This window comes from Phodopus roborovskii, unplaced genomic scaffold (assembly GCF_943737965.1).
Source record: "Phodopus roborovskii unplaced genomic scaffold, PHOROB, whole genome shotgun sequence".
Taxonomy (NCBI): Eukaryota; Metazoa; Chordata; class Mammalia; order Rodentia; family Cricetidae; genus Phodopus; species Phodopus roborovskii.
The window spans coordinates 6,882,735-6,908,137 of NW_026125052.1; the positions used below are offsets into that span (position 1 = coordinate 6,882,735).

The 25,403-nt window shown below is 38.0% G+C and overlaps 1 protein-coding gene across 1 annotated transcript in view; it reads right to left on the minus strand.

The window, feature by feature from the left end:
* The window catches only part of Stxbp4 (syntaxin binding protein 4), a 125,913-nt gene extending 102,125 nt beyond the window's left edge, over window positions 1-23,788 (minus strand). The window contains exons 1-6 of the mRNA XM_051195782.1: window positions 23,733-23,788; window positions 15,189-15,405; window positions 14,164-14,242; window positions 8,643-8,740; window positions 3,941-4,037; window positions 1,086-1,177 (exon numbers count right to left, since the gene is read on the minus strand). Of these exons, the coding sequence (XP_051051739.1) occupies window positions 1,086-1,177; window positions 3,941-4,037; window positions 8,643-8,740; window positions 14,164-14,242; window positions 15,189-15,405; window positions 23,733-23,788 (639 nt within the window). The remainder of the gene's footprint in view (window positions 1-1,085; window positions 1,178-3,940; window positions 4,038-8,642; window positions 8,741-14,163; window positions 14,243-15,188; window positions 15,406-23,732) is intronic.
* Between the last annotated feature and the right edge of the window lie 1,615 nt (window positions 23,789-25,403).

The following is a 25,403-nucleotide window of genomic DNA, read 5'->3' on the forward strand; positions in this document are numbered from 1 at the left end:
TTGGGCTGAACGTTTCCATTTCCCTTAAACAATAAATGCCAACAATCCATAACAGAAAGGACTAAAAGACTTGATGAGGTAAATTTCGAAGTTGTGTTGATAAAATGACTCACGAGGTGAATAAGCTTCATAATTCTATCTTACTAAGACACAAAAGCTGGCAAAACTTTGTTTTGTTTTAGGAAGCGCAAGTGTGTTTGTGTTTGCCCTGACTTTTCTGAGTTGGGAATGAAATGGAATACACATGGAGGAGAGTACCTGTGGGTTTAGAAATGTATGCTCTTAACATTATACCTCATGGGAATGGTTCAGATTGTAACATGTAACTGGGTGTGTGTTCATAGGCACTTTTCTGTGCATATATTATGATGATTCCAGACAGATTGGCATGGGAACACACATGACTCTGTGTTGCTAGCTAATGAGAACACATGACTTTCTATGTGGCAGACTGTCTATACTGCTGAAGTAAGGGGTGGAACCCAGCACAGGGGCCTGAGGAAACAGGAGACTGAAAAACCTTCTACTTTTGATCAATCTGTGGTTTTACATATTTATTCAAGGAACATGTCCTGTTCATAGAATTTGTGTGTGTGTGTTTGTGAACCTGTGTGCACTTGTCTACACACACATGTGTAAATGCATGTGGATGCACATGGAGGAAAAGGCTGACATCAGGCATATTTCTCACTTGTTTTTCACCATGGTTTTTGAGATGAGGTTTCTCATTGAACCTGGCATTCATCAAGTCAGCTAATAGGCCAGTAAAGTCCTAGAGATCCTGTCTGCCTACTGAGCACTGATGATTAGGGGTACTCAACTCCTACTTCCATGTGAGTACTAGAGATCCAAGCTCAGTTCTACACATCCACATAAGTAATAACTGAGTAATTTAAGAAATTAAAAGCCAGTGGAGCCAAGTGTTGGTGGCAAACATCTTTACTTCCAGCACTCGGGAGGCAGAGGCAAGCGGATCTTCGTGAGTTTGAGGCTAGCCAGGTCTATAGAGCCAGTTCCAGGATAGGCTCCAGAGAAACCCTACCTTGAAAAAAAAAAAAAAAAAAAAAAAAAAGGACATACTCTACCTGTGAGTCCAAGATGCTTGAGATCTCATGGACACCAACATTTACTTCATCCAACTGCAAGCAAAACAAATTTCTGGCAACCTGGACGAAATCTAAATTTACACATTATGGTAAGAACATAGCATTTATTTTCATCCTAACATATTACTTTCTTCTCCAGAAAGCTAAAATTATGAGTTTCAGGTTAACCTACACAAATTATTCTAAAACAGTATTGGCGACGGTGACAGGTAAACATCACTTTAAATAATAAAAAAGCCGTGTTTTATATCAGTTAGCTTTGTCACATAATTCAGTTAAACAATAAAGCAAATAGATATCACAGATGTCTAATTCCCCAGTTCTCACATTATGTACACAATGCTTTTTTGAAAAAAAAAAAAAAAAAGGTAATATTCTGACATGGCTTTTCAGGTTGAAAGAATCTTCATTATAACAGCAACAGTCAGTTTATGTAAACAGTTGTGTGTGCCTAGGGATCACCCTCATACCATCTCTCACCTCCTCTGAGGCACGTCCTCCTTCTCTACAGATGAGCTAATCAGGGCCGAGACAGACTTTCTTAAACTTACCAAAGCCTCTTGGAAAGTTGAGCATCAGAGAAGTCCACAACTTAAAGACACTGTGATGGTCGGCCCATCTATGTATCTTCAGTAAGTTTTCATGGTAACTATTACTTTGTAATTTCAAAGGATCCTTATACGCGGCCTCCGTTCTGACTTTACACATTTCTGCTCTTATTTCATGGCTGCATTATTTATTTTTTCTCATCTTTCTAATTAATTTATCTAAAGGTACCTTCTGCCCTCACCATTTCTTTTTCTTTCTGTTTTTCTGGTACTTTTGAGATGGATCTTATCAAATGTCCAGAAACCCGTGATTTTTGAGTTTACATTTAACAGTTAATAAGGCACTAAGAAAGCTGGTTGGAAATTATGTGTGCATAACTGGCCTTGCCAACTGGAAGGATTATTTTACTATAGAAAAAAAAGAAAACAGTCTGGTGGTCCGCTGGCATTTTTGTTTAGATTCCTCAGAGACACGCCTTAAATCCCCTGCTTTGATTATAAACATGGATGCAAATGTCACTAAGCATCTGGGCAAATGTTTTGATCAGTGACTCAAGACAGACAACTCCAAATTCCCTTGCTGCTACTAAGTACAGTTCCACAATATTTGGTTCAATTCATTCATGAGATATGTACTTTTCCCCCTGGAAATTTAAGCAAGTAATAGGTGCTATATTGACTGAAAAAGGGAGAAGGAAGCATGGATAAATGTCCGATTCAGTATTTCTAAGAACTCTGTTTTAATGTGCAGCCTCAACCAACCTAAAGTCATACTGGTACTCCACATTAGCTTGCCCTGCCTGTGAGTCCTCCATCTTCAGATTCCCGTGCATCACCCACCTCTGCACACTGATGCAGGTACTGCTCTCTCTGTACTTGTCTTCTGTCCTTATAAACATACGTATATACATACACACACATATATAAATATAAAACAACCCCTCCCAACACACACACACATGCACACGCACACGCACACAACTTATAAGGGCAGAAGATGGGTGCAGAGAGAGCAGTGTGTGTTGAGGGGGGATTATTGTTGTAGTCTAATGTTTTAATTTCCTGTTACTATTATTGGGGGGATGATTTTCATGAAGAGATGGGACCCCAAATATCTGGTTTTCCTCATTTCAAATACTAAAAATGAATTTTTTTCATTTCAAGAGAGATGTTTTAAAATGACACAATGTAGCATTCATTGTGTGTGCTATAGAAAAAAATGCTAAAAAGTAACCATTATATTCAAGTGGTAGAACAAATAGGAAACTGTTTTTGGAAAAAACTTAGTGATAGATATCAAAATTCCAAAACATTGTGGGGGTTATCCTATTAAAAAAAAAAGAGAGAGAGAGAGAGAGAGAGAAGAAATTGCTACATTTGAAAGTATAAATGCAATTTATAAAAGCTGCAACAAATATAGATTTGTAATAATAGCTACTGGGAAACCATCAATATGCCAAGAGTAGAAATCTTGGTGCATGATGCCATCTCTAAGAATAATTAGTGCGACAAAAGCTTCCTATTTCTACTAGCTGAAAAAAAAGGAAGTGATTAGTAGTGAAATTAAAATTTGTATATTTTGTACTAATTTCTTTTGTTATTATTAAAGCACTGTTTATGCACAGCAAAATGACTGTGATCTGATGGGTCCTGATAAAGGTCTCTCTTTTGCTGACCCAGCTAGGTTAGTAACAATGGCTGTTTTTCAAGTGCCTGTTAAGACTGGGAAAACCCACAGAAACACCTGATGTGAGCAAGTGGGAACTCATGGGGAACCAACATAGGACCAAACCATGCCCCCTGAACTTGAGTGTCAGCTAGCAGAACTGAGCAGTCTATCAGGCCTCTGGCAGTGGAACCATGATGTATCCCTAGTACACGGACGGGACTTCAGGAGCCCATTTCCCATGGAGGGATACTTACTCCATTAGGCTAGATACATTGGGGAGGGCCTAGGCCCTACCCCAAATGACTTGACAGATTTTGATGATCCCTCATGGAAGGCCTCACCCTCCTTGGGGAGTGGATGGGATGGGGGAGTTGGTTGGGGGACATAGAAGGATGGGAGGGAGAGGGAACTGGGATTGATATGTAAAATAAGATTGTTTCTAATTTAAATATAATAAAAGAATATTGAAAAAAAGGGGGGGCCTGTTAAGGAATGTGCAGTAGCATATTGTGAGTTTCATTCTCCCGCTGAGGAAGAAGTTCTCTTAATGAAAGTGGGTCACACTAACTTCCACCAACTGTCCACGATAATACAACACGATGCACTTAAGACATTACCTCCAAAAGACACTGTCCCCTTTGAGTCAGCCTGGACTTGCTGTCTCAGAGCTTCCTGTTGTTCTTCTGTTGGCTGAATCCCGAGGTAATTGAGAGCCTGGAAGGTAATGGACTTAAGTGAGGTGATTTTTAAACCTCCAAAGGGTAAAACATTTCACTAGAATGATATTTTACAATGTAGTGGAAAACCAAATCACCAGGGGACCCTGACCAGACCAGAACTAAATCCAATGGGAAGTCTGTTGACTGTAGGTTAAATACCTATAAACGATTACCTTCCCGAGTCTGCCACACACCATCCCCACAACAAATATGTTGGCTAATGCCATATTCACAAACATGGCTACAGAACCAGAAATAAAATTGTTTTCTAGTATATGCGATTTTGCAGAAGAAAAATAACAGATTTTTTTTTTTTACTGAAGTCCAATTTATAGATACACTCAAGAAAAAAAAAAAAAAAAAAGAAAAAAGAAAAGCATTTGGTTGTTACCTTCAGACTAGAAATGAAGTTGATAGAATTGTGTTAAAATGGAAAATACTCTCAATTTTGGCTGGTTTCAGGCTACAAGTAACACCAAAGAATATGGAGATGTTTTCCCTGACACCCATTTCTCCATCAGGTTCTTCCGTTTGGGTAAAGTAAATTCTGTCTTTAAAGTTAATAAGTAAGTGTGTGTGTGTGTGTGTGTGTGTGTGTGTGTGTGTGTGTGTGTGTGTGTAGAAGCTCCCACTTATACTCTACTGTCCTTTCTGTGATCTTTAGCCCTAGACAGAACCAACCATAATGTCCAGGTAAAAGGCATTCACATTCCACTCTGCCTATTGGTAAGGGGCTATGTGATAGATAGCCAGTGGACAAGTGCTGGAGGGCATGTAGGAGGTCTCCTATCAAAAGAAGAGGAAGTGGTTCTCCCCTTTACCTTAAGACCAAGGGAGAAAGGTTAGAAGGAATCAGGCACCTTGTCTTACAAGGAACCTCAACATAATGGTGGAATAGGCTGTCTGTCTGAAAGGCTGGAATGTGGGTCCCTAATACTTGGAGCCACTGCTTCTCTCTGGTTATTTTCTTCTTCTTCTGGACTTCTTTATGGAAGCCAAAATTAAAACATTAAGTTTCTAATGGAAACCACTGCCATTTGGGATTCTCTAGTTATATTTAACCCAAACTAATTTCAATGCACAAGAACAGACTAGGTGGCCTATCATTGGATTCTACAATAGCACACACAATGTCAGTCACATTAAAGCTAAGGAAATCACATTAAAACGAAACAATATCCTTGACAGGCACCTTCTCATTTGGAGTATGTTCAAATAGTCACCAGTTCTTTAACCAACTACTTATTTGGTGCTTACTATTTGTCAAGCATATTAACGCTGTGCAATAATATCAACAAATAGGGTGCAGTCTCTTGCTAGTAAAGTGTATTGTCTTTAGGGTGAGAATAATATGCAAATGATTTTAGTAAGTACAGTGTTTTATTTGATGCAAATGTATAGAGGACACAATATCACTAAAAGCATTTGTTTATTATACAGGCACACAATTTGACTGGGCACAGTGGAAGGAAATGGGAAATAGGCTGAGTATCAGGAAAGATACTTTAAAGTGGTTTTTTAAATTTGGTCTAGAACCATCCATCCATCTATCCTGTCAAAGCCAGAATAAATATTGTTTATTTAACATTCAAGAAAGATATTTAGACTTTGTGAATGTGTATTCCTTTCATCTTGAAAAATAACAAATATTTTCTGAAAAGAACACAAAGGACACCTAAGTACTTGGTTATCTTAAAATACTCAATGATATTTGTTTAAAATATACACAGATTTCCAAGAGATGAGACTATAGATTGGGTTGAAAGCATCCTTAATCAATCTTCACAGTAAATGCTGAACTAAGGTCATTACATTCTTCTTGCCCATTCTTTAGTATTACTTAGCATGTAAGTACATGTCCCCTAAATAATGTCCATTTTAATTTGTGCACTTAGAATTTTATATGAATGGTGTATGTAGCTTACAAGGATAAGTATAAATCTTTAATTTCATCTTAATGTAACAATTTCACAGTTGTTTGGCATTGGCTACATACATAGTTCACTTATTGCCTATTCTCTGATAGGTATTTATAATTACTTCACCTCTTTTATTATAAAACGCTATACATGTCCTCTTTTATAGATGAATGTAATTTTTTCTATGGTAAAGGGGAGGTGCCGAGTCACAGGCACGGTGTCAGCTTTACTACTGCCCTATTGTTCTTCAGCTATGCGTGCTCACTTACACACGCCAGCAACATATAAACAATCTTAGCTTCCATCATTTGTAACAGACTTTGTCAGTTTTACGTCTTCACTGTGTCACAATACCAGAAATATGCTGTTAACTTGAATTCCTCTAGTTACAAGGAAATGAGACATACTTTGCATGTTTGTTAGCAAAAATTGACTCCTGAGTTGTTAGAAATCCTATTTAAATTTTAGGACATAGAGTTCTAGGATACAAATTTTAGTTCTGGTTGGGGATCTGGATTTGGTCTCCACCACTGACAACCAGCACAGTAGATCTGGCCAAATGTCCTCCGAGGAAGAAAACATACTCCTGATGTTGAGAAACATTGCTCCGGGTCAATCACTATTGCCAGTTTATGTGGTTTTCCAGATTTTTCCCTCTGAATGTGGTGCCTATGTATATGCTCAGACTCATTCCATATTTTACAAATAGTTTTACTCTATATAATGTTTAAACTTAACTCTATATAAAAATTTATCACAGCTTACCATGCTATATATTTTCCATCTACTGTATGCTTTATGCAATTGTTCTAACAGTATACTGTTAACCGAACCAGCCTTTTGAAGTTCCCTCTTTTATAACTATTAGGTGATATCATATTTTCATTGCCTAGCCATCCTTCTACAACACTGGCCACTCTTTGTTCTAAAACTAATTATAAATGTACACAAGATTCCCTGGCTTATTTGGCTTTTCATTTCTGAAAGCTTCTGTGAGAAGTAAAACCCATAGTTTCTTCTTGTTGGACTGTTTTTCATTAGGGTGTTTCTGCCTGGAAACTAGTAACAGGTGAGGAGAGACCCATGGCCTCTTCTATATGCCAATAAAATGTTGGCTTAAGCAGAAAGAGATTATAAGGCAGTATGACATGACAGTTAGTGCGACAAATATGTAAAATATGGCAGCATTTGCCCAAGCAATTATAGTCAGGAAATACTTGGAAAAGATGTAGATTTGATCATCATTTAAACAATAGGAAGATTTAAACTGGTGGTGAGAAGGGAACTTGGAACTTAGCAAAGGTAGAGAGATGAGAATGAATAATTATGATATTTACTCTAATTATAATATTTATTCTAGCTGTGTAATTTCTTATTCTTCTACAAACATGAAAATCACAGGAAGACAGGGTGTCGAGTTCCAGTACTGTGTCCAGATGCAGTACAGTTTTCCTCTAAGCTCCTCAGAAAAGTCATCAATTCTGAAGTGCTTTTCACCTGTGAAGTTTCTGCTTTAATCATCTTCTGTTTCTTGTACATGATGCTCTCAATGCTTTAGTTAGTGCATTGCTGTCATCTCTTTGAATTTCATGTGGACCCGGCTACCTTCATTGCACTTACTGCTACGGCATATGAAGGCTACTGAACTTCATCAGAATTTTGATTACAGTTGGCAAGATATATTTATTTGTGTGTGTGTGTGTGTGTGTGTGTGTGTGTGTGTGTGTGTGTGTGTGTGTGTGTGTGTGTGTTGTGGGGTACATATGTGTGGGCACAAAGCTCTGTATGGACACCAGAGGCCAATATCAGCTATTATTTCTCAGTCGCTTTCCACCTTGATTTTCTGAGACATGGTATCTCATTGGCTTGGAGTTTGCTAAAGAGACTAAACTGGTATTTTAGAGAGGGTTCTAATTCTATGGTAAACATTATGACCAAATCAGCTCTGGGAAGAAAGACTTTATTTCAGCTTACAGCTCTCAGGTCAAATGCTATCAAGGAGGAAAGTCAGGGCAGGAACTCCAGGTAGAAACCTGGATGCAGGAACTTAAGCAGAGGCCATGGAGAAGTTCTGTTCTTCTTACTAACTTGCTACCCATGGCTTGCTCAGCCTGCTGTCTTATACAACCCAGGACCAACTGCCGAGGGTTGGCAGTACCCACTGTAGGCTGGACCAATCATTAATGAAGAAAATGCCCTACAAACTTGCCTATAAGACAACCTGAAGAAGGCATTTTTGTTTTATTTGTTTCCAAGTGAGAATCTTTCTTCCCAGATGACTTCAGCTGTGTCAAGTCATCATAAAAGCCAAACGAAACAGGTAACTGGCCAGTGGACCCCAGAGACCTGCTTAATTGTGCTTCCCCACAAGCCTGGCTTTTTACAATTTGAGTTCTGGGGCCTGAACTTAGATGTTTACTAAGTTATCACCCTAGCCAAAGAGAAAGGAACTCATTTGGATATCAGTTTAGTAACCAAATGTTTTATTTGTATTTTGCACTAGTGAACTACTATGAACTTCCAAATTTAAATGTTATTAAATAATTGAAACACAAACTGTCACTCATTTAATTAAATGAGCTGCTTCAAGAAACCAATGGCTCCATAACATGCTCCTCTCCAAGAACAAGGCAGCTCTTTCCTGCTGCCTTGTGAAGAAAATATGATTTTAAGAGATTTACCATTTCCAGTTTCTCTGCCTTCAGGCGAACAGAAGGATTTAGGGAAATCTTCTTTCCTTGTGGTCCAGAATCATCACCAGTCCAGGCAGGAGCAATTTCTAGGAGACAACAGGGTGCACATTAATTGGAGATCTAATTGGAATAGAACTTTTCATTTGACAAGCTGTGTTCTGGGCTCCTGCTGTTCAAAAATAATTCTGGTTAAACAGTTGGCATGTCTTACTTTTGTTTTATGAATTTTTTCCCCTATAAGTCTAAAACGTATCATATAAATCAGCTTTACTTGAGTGCTGAGGGATATAATATGTAGCATAGTAAATTATACATTATGGATTTTATGGAAACATTAGCCTAAAAGACAGACACCTAACCATTATGATGCTCACCACAAAGCCCTGGTAACTGAAGACTCAAAGCCTCCCTTTTCAAGCAAATGAAATAATACTAGAGTCAGAAAGACCATGCTATTTCCTTGACTGGAAAAGATAGTACCACTACGGGAACTGTGGAAATAGTCTAGAAAAACTAAGTACAACTTCTAACATTTATGCACAGAAGGACCATGTGGGCATGCAACTTTCTGAGCTAAAAAATCCTCTTCCATTTTACGCAAGGACTGTTTCTAGCAGTAAAAGTGGACCTTTAAGAGTTAAAGGAAATACTCTCCTCATCCATTTTTTCCCTTTATGTTTTCAATGCAGCTTAATTATGCAGATATTCATTTTCCTGTTTGCAGGAATGGAAAATTAGGTGCCACCAGAGGCCAGCCCTTGAGAAACGATTTAATATGCTACCGTTTGAAAGACAAATTTCAACAATTTATGTCAGTCCTTCCCATCTAAGTTGTCACTGTTCTAAATACACTTTTAAATGGTATTTTACTAGTTCTACATAGAAACAAGAGGAAGAGAAAAAAAAACTTTTTGAAATGTCACATCTTTATGCAGTGTTTTAATTTTTTTTAATTTCTCAGAGCATCTGTCTCTAAGTACAGAGTGATTTGCATTCTCTTTCTTAAGAACATAAGAAGCACATATGAAGATAAAGAGTCTTCCTCTAAACCTTTAACACATCCTCAACATTCTATGCAAAATCTTTAATATAGCTTATAGGTGTTAAGAGGATATATAAAAAAAAATTGTCACTGACTTTTAGCTCCAAATGGAATTAAACCTTGAGAAGAGTTGATTTTTAGTGTGACAGAATTTTTACAGTTCTGGTAACAGCAAGGAAGACTCTTTTGTTATCATGACATCTAATTGTTGGCCATGAGGTTAAAAAATATTAAATCCCTATTTTTAAGTATTAAGAGAAATTCTGTGGCAAACTTACAGTGTGGCAGAAAAGATTATCATGGGCTGGAAAGGAATGGAAGAGCAAAGGGAGGTAAGGGAACTCTATTTCTCAACTCTAAGGCTGCATCTGGAGACCTGTTTTTCCAGTTGGTGCCTGACCTACAATTAAGGGTTACTAACATGGGGTGAGCTGAAGCTAACCCGTTGGTGGTTTCAACCCAAGACTAACTGGCCTTGAATGAGTCAGTTCAAATTTAAGTGTGTGAAAGTGTCACCGAGTAGATGAACGCAATGGGAAGAGGAGAGAGAAGGGGACATATACCAAGGTACACATTTTTACTATTTTCCTAACGCTAAGCATAAAAATCTGATGTGGCAAAAGGTAGAAATAACAAGTTAGCTCTATTGTTTTTTCTCTAGGCGGATAGTGGATGAATTAGACTTGAGTTCATTAATCTTCATAATAACAATGACATGGGTGTTATTCTCACCCCCAAACCAGGGTCTGACAAAGTAAAGAAATTGGCACAGGCTGCTTGTCTAGGCCATGTCAATGCTGCGGCTTTCAATTCTAGTGATTCCATGTTCTTTTCGTCATCAAATTTTCACCAGAGTAGAAAGACTCAAAACGATATTTGACAAGGACTAGAAAGGCAAAAATCAGTCAAGTCATGGAACTGAAAAAGAGACATTGTGTGAAGAGGAAAGGGGAGACAATATAAAACTATCCCAACCCTCAGTTTAATAGCAAGAAAGCTCTGTGCCTTGACAAAAGCTTGTTTTCTTCAGCCTGCCTTCCTCTACATACTGACTTCCCGGGTTAATTCTTGAAGACACTCGTGTATAACACCAGTGGTGACAGCTCAGAGTTGTTTAAACCATGAAGTCCCTCACAGACCTCAATTGCCAATGACTCTTCCCCTCTCTCTCTCCCTCCCTCCTTCTCTCCCTCCCTCTGTCCCCACCTCAACCTCCCATTTGCTCCTCTCTGGGAATACTCTATTTCTGCCCTTTTTAGGATGAGAAGAAAGGAAATGCTTCATAAGAGTACGATCAACACTATAATTTTTGTTTTTAATTTTACACAAAGCCTTAGAAGATATATCTTCTCCATCAGCACTGTTGGAGTTCTGGAAGACTGAGTGCAAAGGAATTAAGTCTTGTCACACTGCTAACCTAATAACACCATTTCTTTTTCCCCTAGGAACAGTTTCAGTTTATTTGAAGTTTACTCATATCATTCAACTTACTGCCATAATAAACAATTCTGAATTCCCAGATATATATACATATATATATATATATATATATATATATATGTATATATGACAGATAATCTTAAATTATATTCATGTATAATACTGATCTTAAACATATCTAATTGCAGATATCCTGAGATGGAAATAGACAAGAGCATCTTATATTTATTGTTGTTGAGGTTAAGTATTAAAACTTGTTTACATTTTTAAAATAAATACTGCAATGGTTTGAATTTGAATACCTCTGTGGGCTCATAAGTTGAAACTTGGTCCTTAGCTGTTGGTATTATTTAGGGGTGTTATTGAGTTAGGGAAGTTTTAATTGTGGGGCCTAGCTTGTGGAGGGGAGTCTGGAGGGCTGTCTGCGTCTTTTGATGGTTTATATTTACTTCTGATTTCAGCCTTCTCGGCAGCCTGATAGGGTACCTGTGTGGGAAGCTTTGCCACATGCTCCCACAGTTACATGGTTTCTTAGCCATACCTTTTCCACCATAATGTACTGACTGTTCACCCCTGAAACTGTGAGCCCAAATAATCTTGATTTCTTCGTCAGGTATTTGGTTCACTAATGAGAAAATGAACTAATGTGAATACCAACCGACTAAAGGAGTCTAGAAGGTGATACTTAAGGACCTAATATGGGAAATCTATGCTGATGTACTTACACAAGAGAAAGCACAACATGGGCAAGTTACCTGGAGACAATTTTGAGAGTTCCCACTCCCCTTTAGTGTAATGCCCCATCTAGTAAATCTCCCCTGCTGCAATTATGTAGAAATAAAAATGAGGATCTGAGTTAATGCTATTTCTATCCTAGAAAAATATTCTGTGTTAATATGTTAATATATAAAGACTTGCTCAAATATATTTCTGCATAACTGCTTTCCTATTCCAAAATCAAGCCTGTTTCCAAAATCAAGCATATTTTCTTATAGTCATTGGAACAAATCTCACTTTGCTTACTGTCATAAGCCATCGCACCTGCCTCTTAGGGTCTCTTGGACTCACTTATGTGAGATCTGTGCTCTTGCTCTCGGCACCTCCTTAAATTAGGATGATCTTCTGCCTGCTCCCTTTAAGACTTAGATAACGTCTGATTTTTGAGGAGGTGAAATTTCTTGTTTTTTTCATATTACCATGAGTCCTTTGCTGTATCCCAGGAAGAACATAAAATTGGCTCACCTGTAAGAAGCCCTCACTTCTGCTCTAAAATCATGCTCTGGCTCTGGAAGATCATCTGAACTACATGTTTTTCCAATACGATTAATGATAAAATTACTGCTGAGCATATACCTTGTGTCAATCACAATGCTAAGTGTTTAACATGTGTGACCTTTAATCTGTAACGTCCCCTTAAGCAACTGTCTCCAGGTCATGGAACTAATAGACCTCCCAGGCTGCTCCTGTGTTTTCCTGTACAATTGGCTGTAACCACTTGTATCCTGGAGCTTCTCGTTCATTCTCTCCTTAAGTCTACTTTGTACATATCTTTACATTATTTGTGTACAATATAAAATCCATATACATGTACAAATCTATGAAGAAATACATACATTCTTAAATAATTTCTGATTTGAGTAATTAGGATGCTAACATAATCATTTATTTTACAGAAACATTAAGTAACTCACAGAAAGATCCTACATCTCTCTGGAATTCTTGCTGTGCTGTGTTCATTGCTAACTAGGTAACATTTAGCAAATGTACTCTAAATGAGTGGCTAAGGGGACTAATTAGTTTGGTTACTTTGAAAATTGGAAACTTATTACACACGTTGTATAATTAATGCTTTACAATATAATCAAGGTACAAAGGACCCTGACTTTCCTCATGGTGCAACTCTGGCTGACCCTGCATTCTTGGATTATCTGCTTCATTCATCTCTCTTCTTTCCATGTAAATTCTCAATTTAAAATACAAATAGTCTATCAAGAGACTGGATGTTAATTATGTGAAAGGAATACTAATTAATTGTATTTCCAAGAATCACTAAATCTCAGTAATTAAAAGGTATATAATTTTGGCTAATGATTACTAACCCATCAGAAAATACTTCCACTAATCAGAGGAAATACATGAGGAATGGAACATAAATCCCCATGAAATCTGTCTGATAGTGGCTGTTCCTTCCTTCCTTCCTTCCTTATGCTGGGGCCTGAAAACAGGCATTCATTTGTCCATGTCCTAGTAGCTACTTAATCTAAACTAGATCACTTTATTTTGTAACTCTTAGCAAAAATAATGGCATTAAAAATTAATACATGTGGGCTTCACTTTGAATTATAATTTAGCACTATGTAATTAGCCTTTTAGTTACATTAAATATAGTTTCTAAATTGTGTTCCCTAACTTTTGGAGATAATTTCAGGGGAGGAGTTATTTTTCTTGATATCTGAGACAATAAGAACTTTATGGTTTGATTAAAAATCATTTTCTATATGTATCTTAGATAATTTTGATTTTATTTTATTTAAAAACAAATCACCCAGTCATTTTAGGGTAATTCAAAAAAATATCAAAGTCAGCATGGTTGTCCTTTCTAATTTATATTCATAAAATATTTATCTCCCAAGACAAGCAAACATTTTTCCTTCAGTTCTATTCCCTTTATACTGTGTTTTCAAAGGTGCATTTGAATATCTCATGAGTATGTGAGAAAAGGGGTAATAAATTGCACCTTGGATGTAGAATCATTTCATTACTTGATTACCATTTAACTACTACACCTCCATATATACATTTATTATAATGCAATTCTTAAAATTTCAACTTTATGTTCAAATAAATTCCCAGAAAAAGTCAAAATTAAACAGAAAGCAACAAACAATACATTCATTTTGTTCGTTTACACATTGAAGGAAAAAGCTGTAACATAACCTTTTTTAAGGTCTATGGAAAGTCATATTATGAATTCATTAAAAAAGACTAATTGAAGAAAAAAGTAACAGGAATTAAATGTGAATATACCTGAATTAGATGTATCTGTTGGGCTGTTGTCCAAAGAAGTAATTGGAGTATGTTCTGTTTTATTGTATCCAAGTTTTGTCTGTGAAAGAAAATGAGGGAGATGATGTGTCATTTTCTAAAGTAGGTCACAGACCAAACTAGATATGCCCATGTTAACATAAATAGAATGTTTAAGGAGATCAAAGCAATATTTGAAAAAGTATGAATCTCCTAATATTTGGTATATTCATCTTCAAAGAAAATATTTCAGAGTTGAAAGTAATAATGGTTTCGGCTCTACAGTGTGTAAGGATAACAGAACAGAAGGCCATGTCCCTTGCCTTTTAGAAGATACCATCTAAGGACTGACAGGAAAACAGTCTCTCTGGTCAACATATACCTTGAACAGACCTTGCCCTTAAATAACTTATCCTGTTGACTAGAAGTCTACCTGTTTCTTGTTTTATTTTATTCCTAACACAAATTTAAAGAATATGGAGTCCACTTGAGAATTGTGATTTAATAGGATAATGTAGCATATTGAAAGCAATTGCATTAACTTGGCTATATAAATTCCCCATTTTGTAGGAATTAAATAAGTAACGTGAACTATTTCACAAGACACATATGCTAGGGTGAAGGGAACACTCTCTATAGATAGGATGGTCAGGATTTGCCTCAGGACATAAGGAGGAAACTAAGAACTACACATACACACACACACACACACACACACACACACACACACACACACACACACACACACAGAGAGAGAGAGAGAGAGAGAGAGTACCTATCTTCCATGAGGTAGGATGTCTAGTAGTATGCTGATCTTTTCTGATTAAATTTTAAAAGAAAGGATACATTGACTTTAAAATCTGTAGTTTACATAATAAAAATCTAAAAATGAAAAAAGTCTTTAAAGGAAATACTAACTTATTAGTAAGTATTATTAATGAAATTAAAATTCTATATTGACTTAATCAACATTAGAGGAAAACATAAGGGATTTATGGACTGAATGTTAAGCTGGAGTTTAAGATTACCTGAGTTGCTTTAAAAGAAGGTAACATGGGGTCCTGAGTCTTGGGAGTGGAGGAGGTCTTCGGAACTAGTGTTTCAGGGGGAGGGGAAAGAAGATTAAATGAGGCTTGAGGCCCACAGTCTTCTGCAGCTTGTAATGGGGATGGACAGCAAATATTTCCTGGATGGCCACTGTAAGATTTTTGTCTGATAAACGCTATCTCCCAAGGAGATTCTGACCTAAGATGAAAGAAATGACTTTGTGGATATGCAACAAATGCAATCAAGTAAATTCAAAGATAGTGTTTCCAGCAGAGTAAAAAAAAAAAAAAAAAAAAAAAAAAAAATCACTCATCCTATCCTATGGATGGAATTGTTACCTCAACTTGGCTCTGGTGATTATGTTTTTTGCTTCTTCAAATGATACACCAATCATAGATTCCTTGTTTACTGAGACAAGTTGATCTCCTGGCTTCAAACGTCCATCCTAAAAAGAAAAATCAAAGAGAAAATTATGAAAGAAGAATAAGGTAGTTTTATTAAGATTAACATAATAAAACCAATTAATTTTTATGAATAATGTCACAAACACAATGTAAAAAAAATTAGATCATCCCAATAGCAAAATGTCTTATTGATACCTGGTTAAGTAGTATATATAAGTGAAATGGTGTGGCTTATCCACATAGTGAATACATTGTCATACTTATGAATCTGCTTAGGAAACAGGCCTGTGTGCCGGGAAAGACATGTGTTTTCAAAGCTCAGCACTATGAGTCTGATAAGATTCTGACTGATAAAGCAAGCCAAGCACTCACTGCACATTCACTAGTATGCCATAGTGAATGAACATTCTTCTATCTTTCCTTCGGTTAATGGAGATGTGAAAATACATGCACACACAGCATGTACCTACACACATCTACATGTAATGCATACACACATAATATACATATGCATACATATACATGTGTGCATATATGCACACAATACAAACATGTACATATATTTACACACATACATGTAATGCACACACAGACATACATGCACACACACAAACATGCACACAATACAAACATGTATATATATTCACACACACATATGCACACAATACAAACATTCATACACATTCACATACACACATATATGCACATGATACAAACATGCATACACATTCATACACACATACAAAGTCTACACATACGCATGAATATGCATGCTGATTTTTTTAAAATGAGGTTAAGAAACCTAATTATATTGATCCTATCCAAATCTCAGTTAATACTCAAGCATCCTCTTTACGAGGCCTCCTGTGGCTAGGCCTACTAGGCTGTGCATACAGCTTCATAGCTGTATCATGCTGATTTAACTGGCTGTCTTTGTTAAGCTCTGGCCCTGCACATAACTATCCCAAGTACATAAGACCCAGTGCTATAAATTACAAGGTTGATGTGGTGGCTAGGCCAGTATCTCAGTAACTTTTTTGTTTGGTTGGTTGTTTTTCTCCCCCCCCCCCCCCCCGTTAATTTAACTTTGAAGGAAAATTCTGTTCTTTTACAGACTCTAAGGTAGTTCTCTGTTCTCATTAGTATAAACACAGAATATATTATTTCTAGTACTACAGAAAAAGCAAAGGGTCAACTTCTGAGTACCCTCCAAAGTGCTGTGTGCTAGAAGCGTGGCTCCCACTTGGCATTGGCGGAAGCAGTTGTGACTTTTCAGAGGTGGCATCAGTGGGAGGCAGGGGAGCACCGAGGACAATCCCGGAAGAGGACTGGCTGTGGGACCCTGGTTTCTTCTCTCTCTCTCTCTTGTTTCTTGCACAGTAGATGAGCATTTCCATGCTGTCACATGTTGCCTGAATATGGTGACTTATGCCCAAAGCAACGAGCCAATCAATCAAGGACTGAAACACACACACATAAGAGTGTGAATCCCAACAGACCATCAGGTGACCAACTGAGGGATCTAGTAACAGAAGGCTGACCAACACACAAGGTTTAAAAAGTTTAGTTTTGAATTTAACAGTGTTGAGACAGTCTCTACAAATTCAAGATACTTGAAGTAAGATCTAACCTGAGTCAGGGAGTGCTCGGCCCCGAAACGGGACATATGTACCATGCCCTCCTGTACAGATCAGCAGAAATATTCAGAGAGGTCAGAGAGACCTGGAGTGAAGCATCATCTCCTGAACATGACAAGGCCTCTGCCATCATGAACTCACAGTCCCTGTAGCTCTCTGCACAAGCCCTAGAATCAAATCATTAAGCTGGTCAACATGCCAGCACGAGCCTCCCACCTGAGAGGGAATGGCATGGAGGTTGGCAGTCAGATAGATCGAAATTTGAATGTGAGCTCTGTAATTACTAGCAGGAACAATGAGAAAAAGGGATGCAAGAGCACATCCTCTTACCAAGAACCAGGAACCAAACTACAGAGAGTTGGAGCTACACCTGTATTAATGCCGGTTACGGAAAATCACTGCCAGGATACAAAGAGAATGGCTACAAAAGTCCAGATGGGACAAAGGGCTTGGACTGACCTGCAGCCTCCCTCATTCTCTGCTCAAGACATACAGTTCCTATGGCCGTATTTTACCTGTTTGTGTTAAAGGATATTTCTCAGAATGTAGTGGGAAGACAAGGCCTCTGGCTACAGATTTCTAGTGTGTTTTTCTTTGCTTCTTAGAATAAGATAATAACTGATCATATGGATTTCTGAACCTGTTTAAAAGTCAGAGCATTGACTGAAAACAAAGCCAGTTTTGTAAGTCTGGCATCCTAAGTGAGTGAATTCTGCCTCAGATAGATTGATATACAATATATGTGCAGACATGACTTGAGGGAATGCTGAGGCCTCTTCTGCTCACAGGTTACTGAGCAGCTGCACCACGTGGCAGGCAAAACACCAGGCATGTCTAAATGTTGAACTTCAGTTTGGACACTCATTTGACAGTAATGTACCTGTCAAAATAATAACGTGTTCCTGGCCACATACGTTCTTCTGTGGTAAGCTGCCATCACTGTTCATTTCAATTATGATTATATTATCAAGCTTTCAAATAACATCGTATGGCATTATCAGAAACCATCTATTGAGCCCGGTTCTGACAGAACTAATTAGTCAGAAAGGAAATGTTGCTTCTGTATTTGGATTCCTTTCCCAAGCTACAAACTAGATGTAGCCTTCTTTTAACTCTAATTACTACTGTAAATGTAAGAAAGCTGCTTAATGTCTGAGACTCCATTAGTTTTCCTAGCAAGAAAGTTGGTGTAAGTATCTGTAATATGAGCTCAGTGTAAGACTCAAAGAATGCATGCAAAACACATAGGTGGTAAATAAGGTGAATCAGTCTCACATTTACTGTGGAACCATGTTCAGGAGAAGCTCGGTTATACTGTTCTTGAAATAAAGCCTAGGAAAAATACGAAACTCCTTTACTTTCCAGTACTGCTGGAAACTAACAACTATCTTTCTCTAGCTTCACCACACACCTTCTATCTCAGCGTAAAATTTCTTCATCCTCTTCTCAGAGAATGTTCCTCACACCAGCTGTCATTTTTACACTTCAGTGACCTTACGCATGGCCACTTGCATCAAGAATGCTACTATCCACTCCCATTTCTCTAAAGGGCGACCCTCTGACCTCACAGGCAGGCCCAAACACTATCTGCCCTGAACCCGTGTCTCGGGATTTGCTTGACACTGTCCTTATTTACATTTACTTTCACCCCTTTGCAAATTAGAATGCATCAACACTGATATAGCTAACTCTCAGTCACACCCATTTCTTTGGCTGGCCCCATCATGATACGGTTTTTGGTTCTCTAGCACAATGCAAAGGAATCTAATAAGTCAACAAGCTAGTGAGGCCCGGGAACTAGCTTCAGGAAGTTAACATGGTCATGGGATAATGGAAACAGCAATGGTTAAGAAGAGAGTGAGGCTGCAAAGTGCGGCTTCCTCAGTGTTCACAACGGGACTGGTTTCTGTCTTCCAGAAGCCTTGCAGTCCTGTGTATCCAAATGCTTTGATTACAGGCCAGCAATGTGCTCAGCATAGCGTCTTTTGGAAGTGAAAAGTGGCCTGCTATGCTTTGTGAGCCATGACTGTGGGCACCTATGTCAAATGGGACCTTTGTCTTTACTTCCAAGCTTGACAAAAATTCCTCAATTTATCAAATCTAAGGTGACAATCACTGCAAGAGATCCCATTTCTTTATGTAGTGGGGAAGAATATTGCCAAGTACACAAGTTTGTGAGGGGCATTCCAGTTTCAGAGCTAGGAGAGGAAATATACCTTAAAGGCAAACAGGTACAGTGCGTAGCTACATATATTTACATTCTGTATGGAACTTACATATGTATTTTAAACATGTCTTAGGATCAGTAAAATGAAATGTGAAATGTTACTTCATATTTGCAGGAGCTTTATTCTTTATTGTTATAAATGAAAGAAAAGAAAAGAAAACATTTGAAAACTTCAAAAAATTACCCATCATCTGATATCTGGGCCAGGTAGGAGATGTATCTTGGTCAGGAGTGAAGTCGACAGCAGTGGAAGGGTAAACAGACAGAGAGGGACCGAATGATCGTGGCAACACCCACTCGTTAATATCTGAGTGAATCACATTAAGTGAATTTACTGTAACGAAATCGGATGGAGTCCTTCCTTGCCTTTAGGAGGCATAGTGACCAGTGGCTCAGCCTAGTTAAAATAATCAGACACTGATGTTTCATTACAAACTGAGCTAGGTGAAAGGAAGCATGGGAACAAAACCGAGCCACACACACAGAAACAATAAAACCTGGCTTTATCTGCAGTTGCACTGAAGGACAGGAAACAAGTCCTCTGCCAAGTGTTCTTTAAACTGACACCTGGCATAGGAGAATGGGAAGGAGGTGCCATTCCCAGCTTAAGGGAACAATACACCTACATGGAGATAAGGAAGGGTAGGCTCTCTCTGAAATAGGGAATGCAAGTTTGTGAATGTAGAGATGGTCAAAGAGAAGGGCTGGAGGCACAAGGGGGTCTACACAGAGGCTTGTAGGTTACTACTAGTAGTTAAGGTAGTTTGGTGGGACAGGAAATAGGCAAGGTGCATTAAGAGCAGATAAAGCTACTGTGTGTACCAATGAGAGCCAATGACAGACTAAAGCTTGAGAGCTTAGAGAGATGGATCAGTCAAAACACTGCCTGCTGTGCAAGAGAAGCCTAGTACAGACCCCCAGCACACACACACACACACACACACACACACACACACACACACACACACACATATATAAAATCAAGCATTGACAGCTCTGGGAAGGAAGAGAGAGGCTGATGCTCAGAGCCAACTAGCCAGCCAGTCTAGTTTAATTAACCAGTTCTAGGGTCAGTAAGAAACCCTGCCTCAAACGCTAAGGTAGAGAGTGATAGATAAAAACATTGGCGTTGATTTCTGACCTCCATTTTCATGTACACATACATGTACCTGTACCAACATACACATACACTTATACGTGCACACACACACACACACACACACACACACACACATATAAAGAGAGAGAGCGCATGACTAATGGGCTCAAGAGAGAGTAAAAGGTCAAAACTATGTGCTAAAATAAATTGGAATACGGTTTCTATGATATGGGAAGAAGGAAATGATTGGGAAAGAGCTTTGGAAAGCGATTGGGAAGAAATGAGGAGATGGTGTGAGGTAAGTGTCATGGATTGTGCCACTGTGCCTCAGAAATGTTGGTTCTGAGATACCTCTGGGAGAGCTAAGTGGAGATTTTCATCAGGAAGTTAGAAAGCTGAGTATGAGAATGACGGGACTGTTGAGGTCAACAGGTTTAGGAATGCTGTCCGAGGCCTCTGGACTGCCAGGACTAGGTAAGTGGCATGAAGGGGCTTGCAGATTCTCTTATCTCCTTATTCAGAAACCAGTGCGTTTGTTCTCAGTGTACAGGCTGCCTACAGCTCTTAGAGCTAACCAAATTCTGCTACAGGAGATCTGATGCCCTCTTTTGGTATCCATAGGTTTTGCATACATATGACATAAGGGAAAAACAGGTACATGTGCACACCCCCTCCCCAACAGTTTTTTTTTTTTTTTTAAATTATAGCCAACTTAAACTACACATGAAACAGAAATTCAGAAAATAATTAACAACGACGAGTCTGGAATTCTAGGAAGGAGAAGTTTGCAGCTTACGTTTCTACGAACATGTACACTATGTACAAATTCTGTATAGATTAAAATTGCGTTCTATGTTAGATCTGGTGGGTCAAATCTGTAATACCAGCTACTCGGGATGCTATGAGAAGAGCATACCACATGTTCTACCTGGACTCCAGAGTGAGTTCAGGACCAGCCTCGGCAACTTAGTGAGACCAGACCGTGCCTCAGAAAATCCAAGGTCACTAGAAGCATTTTATCAGTAAAAACTTTACATTGAGAGTGAATCTCTTTTGTATTTGCCGATAGCATTCCTTCTTAAGGAAATATGAACAAAGTAAACACAACTGGAGAATTACTTATTCTACACTTCTCTAATTGGTTTTCTTTTTTTGCTCATATCCTGAACATTAATAACTTCATGCTGCACTCTAGTGGTAAATGAAGAAAACAGTTCATCAGAAAGTTTTGTCTTTTAACACTTTTCAACCAATAAGAAGATGTATGTCCTGACCATATCTTAATTTGCTATGGTTTTGTAGTTAAAAAGCCATTTAAAATTACTGCTTTTGATTTATTAGTCCAATTTCAAATGTTTGTGGAAATAAAAGGGCACAATTGTTATTTGTTTTAAAAGCAAATCTGTATTATCTGTCAGGTACCTTGAACTATCATTGCCCCCTACCCAGAGCATCTCAGCAAGGCATGGTGGCCTGTAATATAAACATTTGAGAGGCTGAATTAGGACTGGCATGAGTTGGGGGTCAGTGTGGACTGTGCAGTGAGTTTCAGGTCATCCAGGTCTAAAACAAATAAAGTTTCTGTCTCTAACAGGTAAGCAAGCAAATAACTTAAACTACACTAAATGTGTCCCATCTCCCATTGTCCCCACCCACATCTCTAAGCTTTAAAACTGAAGAGTGAATCTCTTCATTCTTACCAAAAATAAAAATTATTGGGGAGAGGGGGATTGAGTTTGTTTAACTTTAACATTAAACTGTGTTATTTGGCTAATGATTTAATTTGGGTAGCTAAAATATATATCGTTATAATACCTTAAACTGGTAATAACTTACAACTCAGAAATATATTGGAGAGACGCTTAGTGTTTCTATTGTTGTGATGCAACACCGTGCCCAAAAGCAATCCGGGCAGGAAAAGAAAGCATTTATTTCACTTACATCTCCAGATAACAGCCCATCACTGAGGAAAGCCAGGGCAGGACCCAAGCAGGGCAGGAATCTGGAGGCAGAAACTGATGCAGAAGCCATGGAGGGATGCTCTTAACCTGGCTCGCTCAGCCTGATTTCTTACAGCACCCAGAGCCACTGCCACTAGGCCAGGGGTGTCCCCACCCATGATGGTCTGGACCTTCATATATCAATCACTAATTAAGAAAATGCCCCAGCTTTCCTGCGCCATGAGCTATGGCGGCAATTTCTCAACTTTTTTTTTCTTCTCTTGGATTACTCTAGTTGTTTGTGTCAGGTTGACAGAAAATGAGCCAGCACAGATGCTTTGTGAAATGAACAAACCCGAAACAGCTCAATCTTTACAATGATTTTGGTGGAACTGTTTTTTTTTCCTTCCTGAGGAAATAAAATCCAATTGAAAAGACAAACTGTTTGTTCTGTAAGTGCCTGCAGTGGGAGAAGGGCAAACTGTAATTATTTAACAAAACCCCCAAAGAACAACTATAAGAACAAACTTAGAAGATGCTTTCTCGAGATATCTAGGTTGACATGAATAAAACCTTAAAGAGGTGACAATGCCTACAGCATAGCAGGTTTGTTACCTAAGTTGCGGGAGTTTTGCTTAAAATTTGGCCCTGAATTTCTTAGCCACCAGAAAAAGAAATTGGAGCTCTCTCACATACTTTGTATACCAAGGATGAGACTAAGGAAAAAGGCTAGATACTGCCTGCTCTTAATTCTAATCTAGTTTCTCGCTTGCTCAGATACTGACTCTAGTCCCTTGTGGACAAATAATAAGATCAACTAGTGACTCAACGAAATTAGTGCAGATCAAGAAATGAGACAGTTCAGTTTGTGTTTTCCTTCCTTTTGCATTTAGGAGACCTGAGGAGTGCAGCTCAAGGTCAGGTGACCAGCGTGATCCAAACTCAGAAGGCACATATGAAGCATGTCTTCAGATACAGCTTCTCTGAATTCGGCTTTGGGGACAATTTGAATAATGTACAACCTTTAGTTAGAGTCTGACATATTTATCATTTGCAGAATTGGAGAGTGTATTTATATGTTAGGGAAAAGCCCTTGAGGGTAAAGGTCCCCCTTGCATCTTTCATTGAGGACAATCAACTGACATAAAAACAATTTACTGAAGGAAGAAAACCAATCTTACCACTGGTGGGTTTTTGCCATTACTTTATTTTGTTTACCTTGTAACAGTCGCCTCCAGGAATGACTTCCTGAATATATACCAACGGTCCTTCATTTCTGTCAATTCCGCCTAGGATCTTTAAACCTAGGCCTGTTTCCTTAGTAACTGTAATCACTCGGAAGGCAGAATCCCTAGGATAAAATATATTAGTACTCACAGGTTAGGCAAGATAACTGTACATAGAGGTTTCTGTCGGCTATTTGCTAGATCAAATTGTCAGATCTACATAGTCCAAAATAGTTTATGCCTACTAGCAATGACATTTGAAGAGGATCATAGAAAAGAAGTTAAATAAAATTTTATCAGTATTTTAAATCATCACATAAAACATAAGCAACTAGTGAGAGCAGTATGCCTATTTCTTAGGGGTATAAGGAAAGCAGGTTTTAAATGTTAGTTAAGTAAATTCATGGATTTATTTAAAAGGGCCTGAATTTTTTTTTATTTTATTTTATTTCATTTTTAGCTGATCATAAGACTGGTCCTAAAACCAATGTTTTACTGTATCAGGTAAACAACTTCATGATTATAGGTTCTTACAGCAAGACAAATTTACTTCCATATGAATCTCAAAAGATAACCCTTTTAACTTAGGAAGAGGGTTCTATTGTTACAAAACACTTGCTTCAGCTGTAATCTCTGCCACACATGAGAAATGTCACCAAAGGACAAGTGTCAGAAGAGTTCTACCCAAGGAATGTCACCAACTTGTATCTCTGAACATGCTGGTCTAACAAAACTTAAGCAAAGTTAGAGACAAAGCTGGGCTTCATGTTTCAACATTACTTAGTGAGACCCGTGTTGGAAGTACAAACATAAAAATGCTGATATATTTAATATTTATAGAACCCTTTGTTTTAGTTGTTTTCACACACACATATACACCCACCCTTTCATTTTAGACTATTCTGGAGAGTGGAATATATACATAGATACATATGTCTATATATATTTCTGTATATCTACATATGCATGCATTTGCTTATGCAAAAAGGAGAGCCAAAAAAGAACTGTAAGAATAACAATGATTACATATAGAAAGACAGAGGGCATAGGACAGGACAAGGATTAAAGGAGACCCTCTCTCCTTGACCCTGGCAAGATATGTTTACAATAATATTTACAAGTTTCTTTGGTTGATGTACACATGCTACTTGGTAAGGGGCCTTTCTATAAGTCATCATTACCTTTACTATTTCAATTCAACCTTGTCTATTAGATTACTTTGGTATCCATATGATACCAGCAAAGTCAAATGTGAGGAAGACAGACATTTGTAAAACACTTAATGCTGCCTGCTAGGAACTATTCTGCCACTATTTGACAAGGCCCAAGTTAGCCCCCTGAAGGATGAGAGATTAGATGAAAGGAAGTGAATTCAGTCACCCAGCCTTTGAGCTAAGGTGCCAGATACCCACCAGAATTTCTCAGCCAGCCCATAGAAATAAGGAATGCTTATTGTTTTAAGACATTTGAGGATAGTTAGTCAGCAAAAGCTAAACTTAGATACAATTTCAAAAGAATCCAACCAGATTAAAAAAAAAAAAAAAAGTTCAAAAACCAAAAACCCCACAATCTGTACAAGGAATTTTAAAGCGAATGCAGGGTTTACTCTGTGTAATGCTTTACATTTTACTATGGTTTGGAGTTGTCCCCCAAAGGCCTGTGT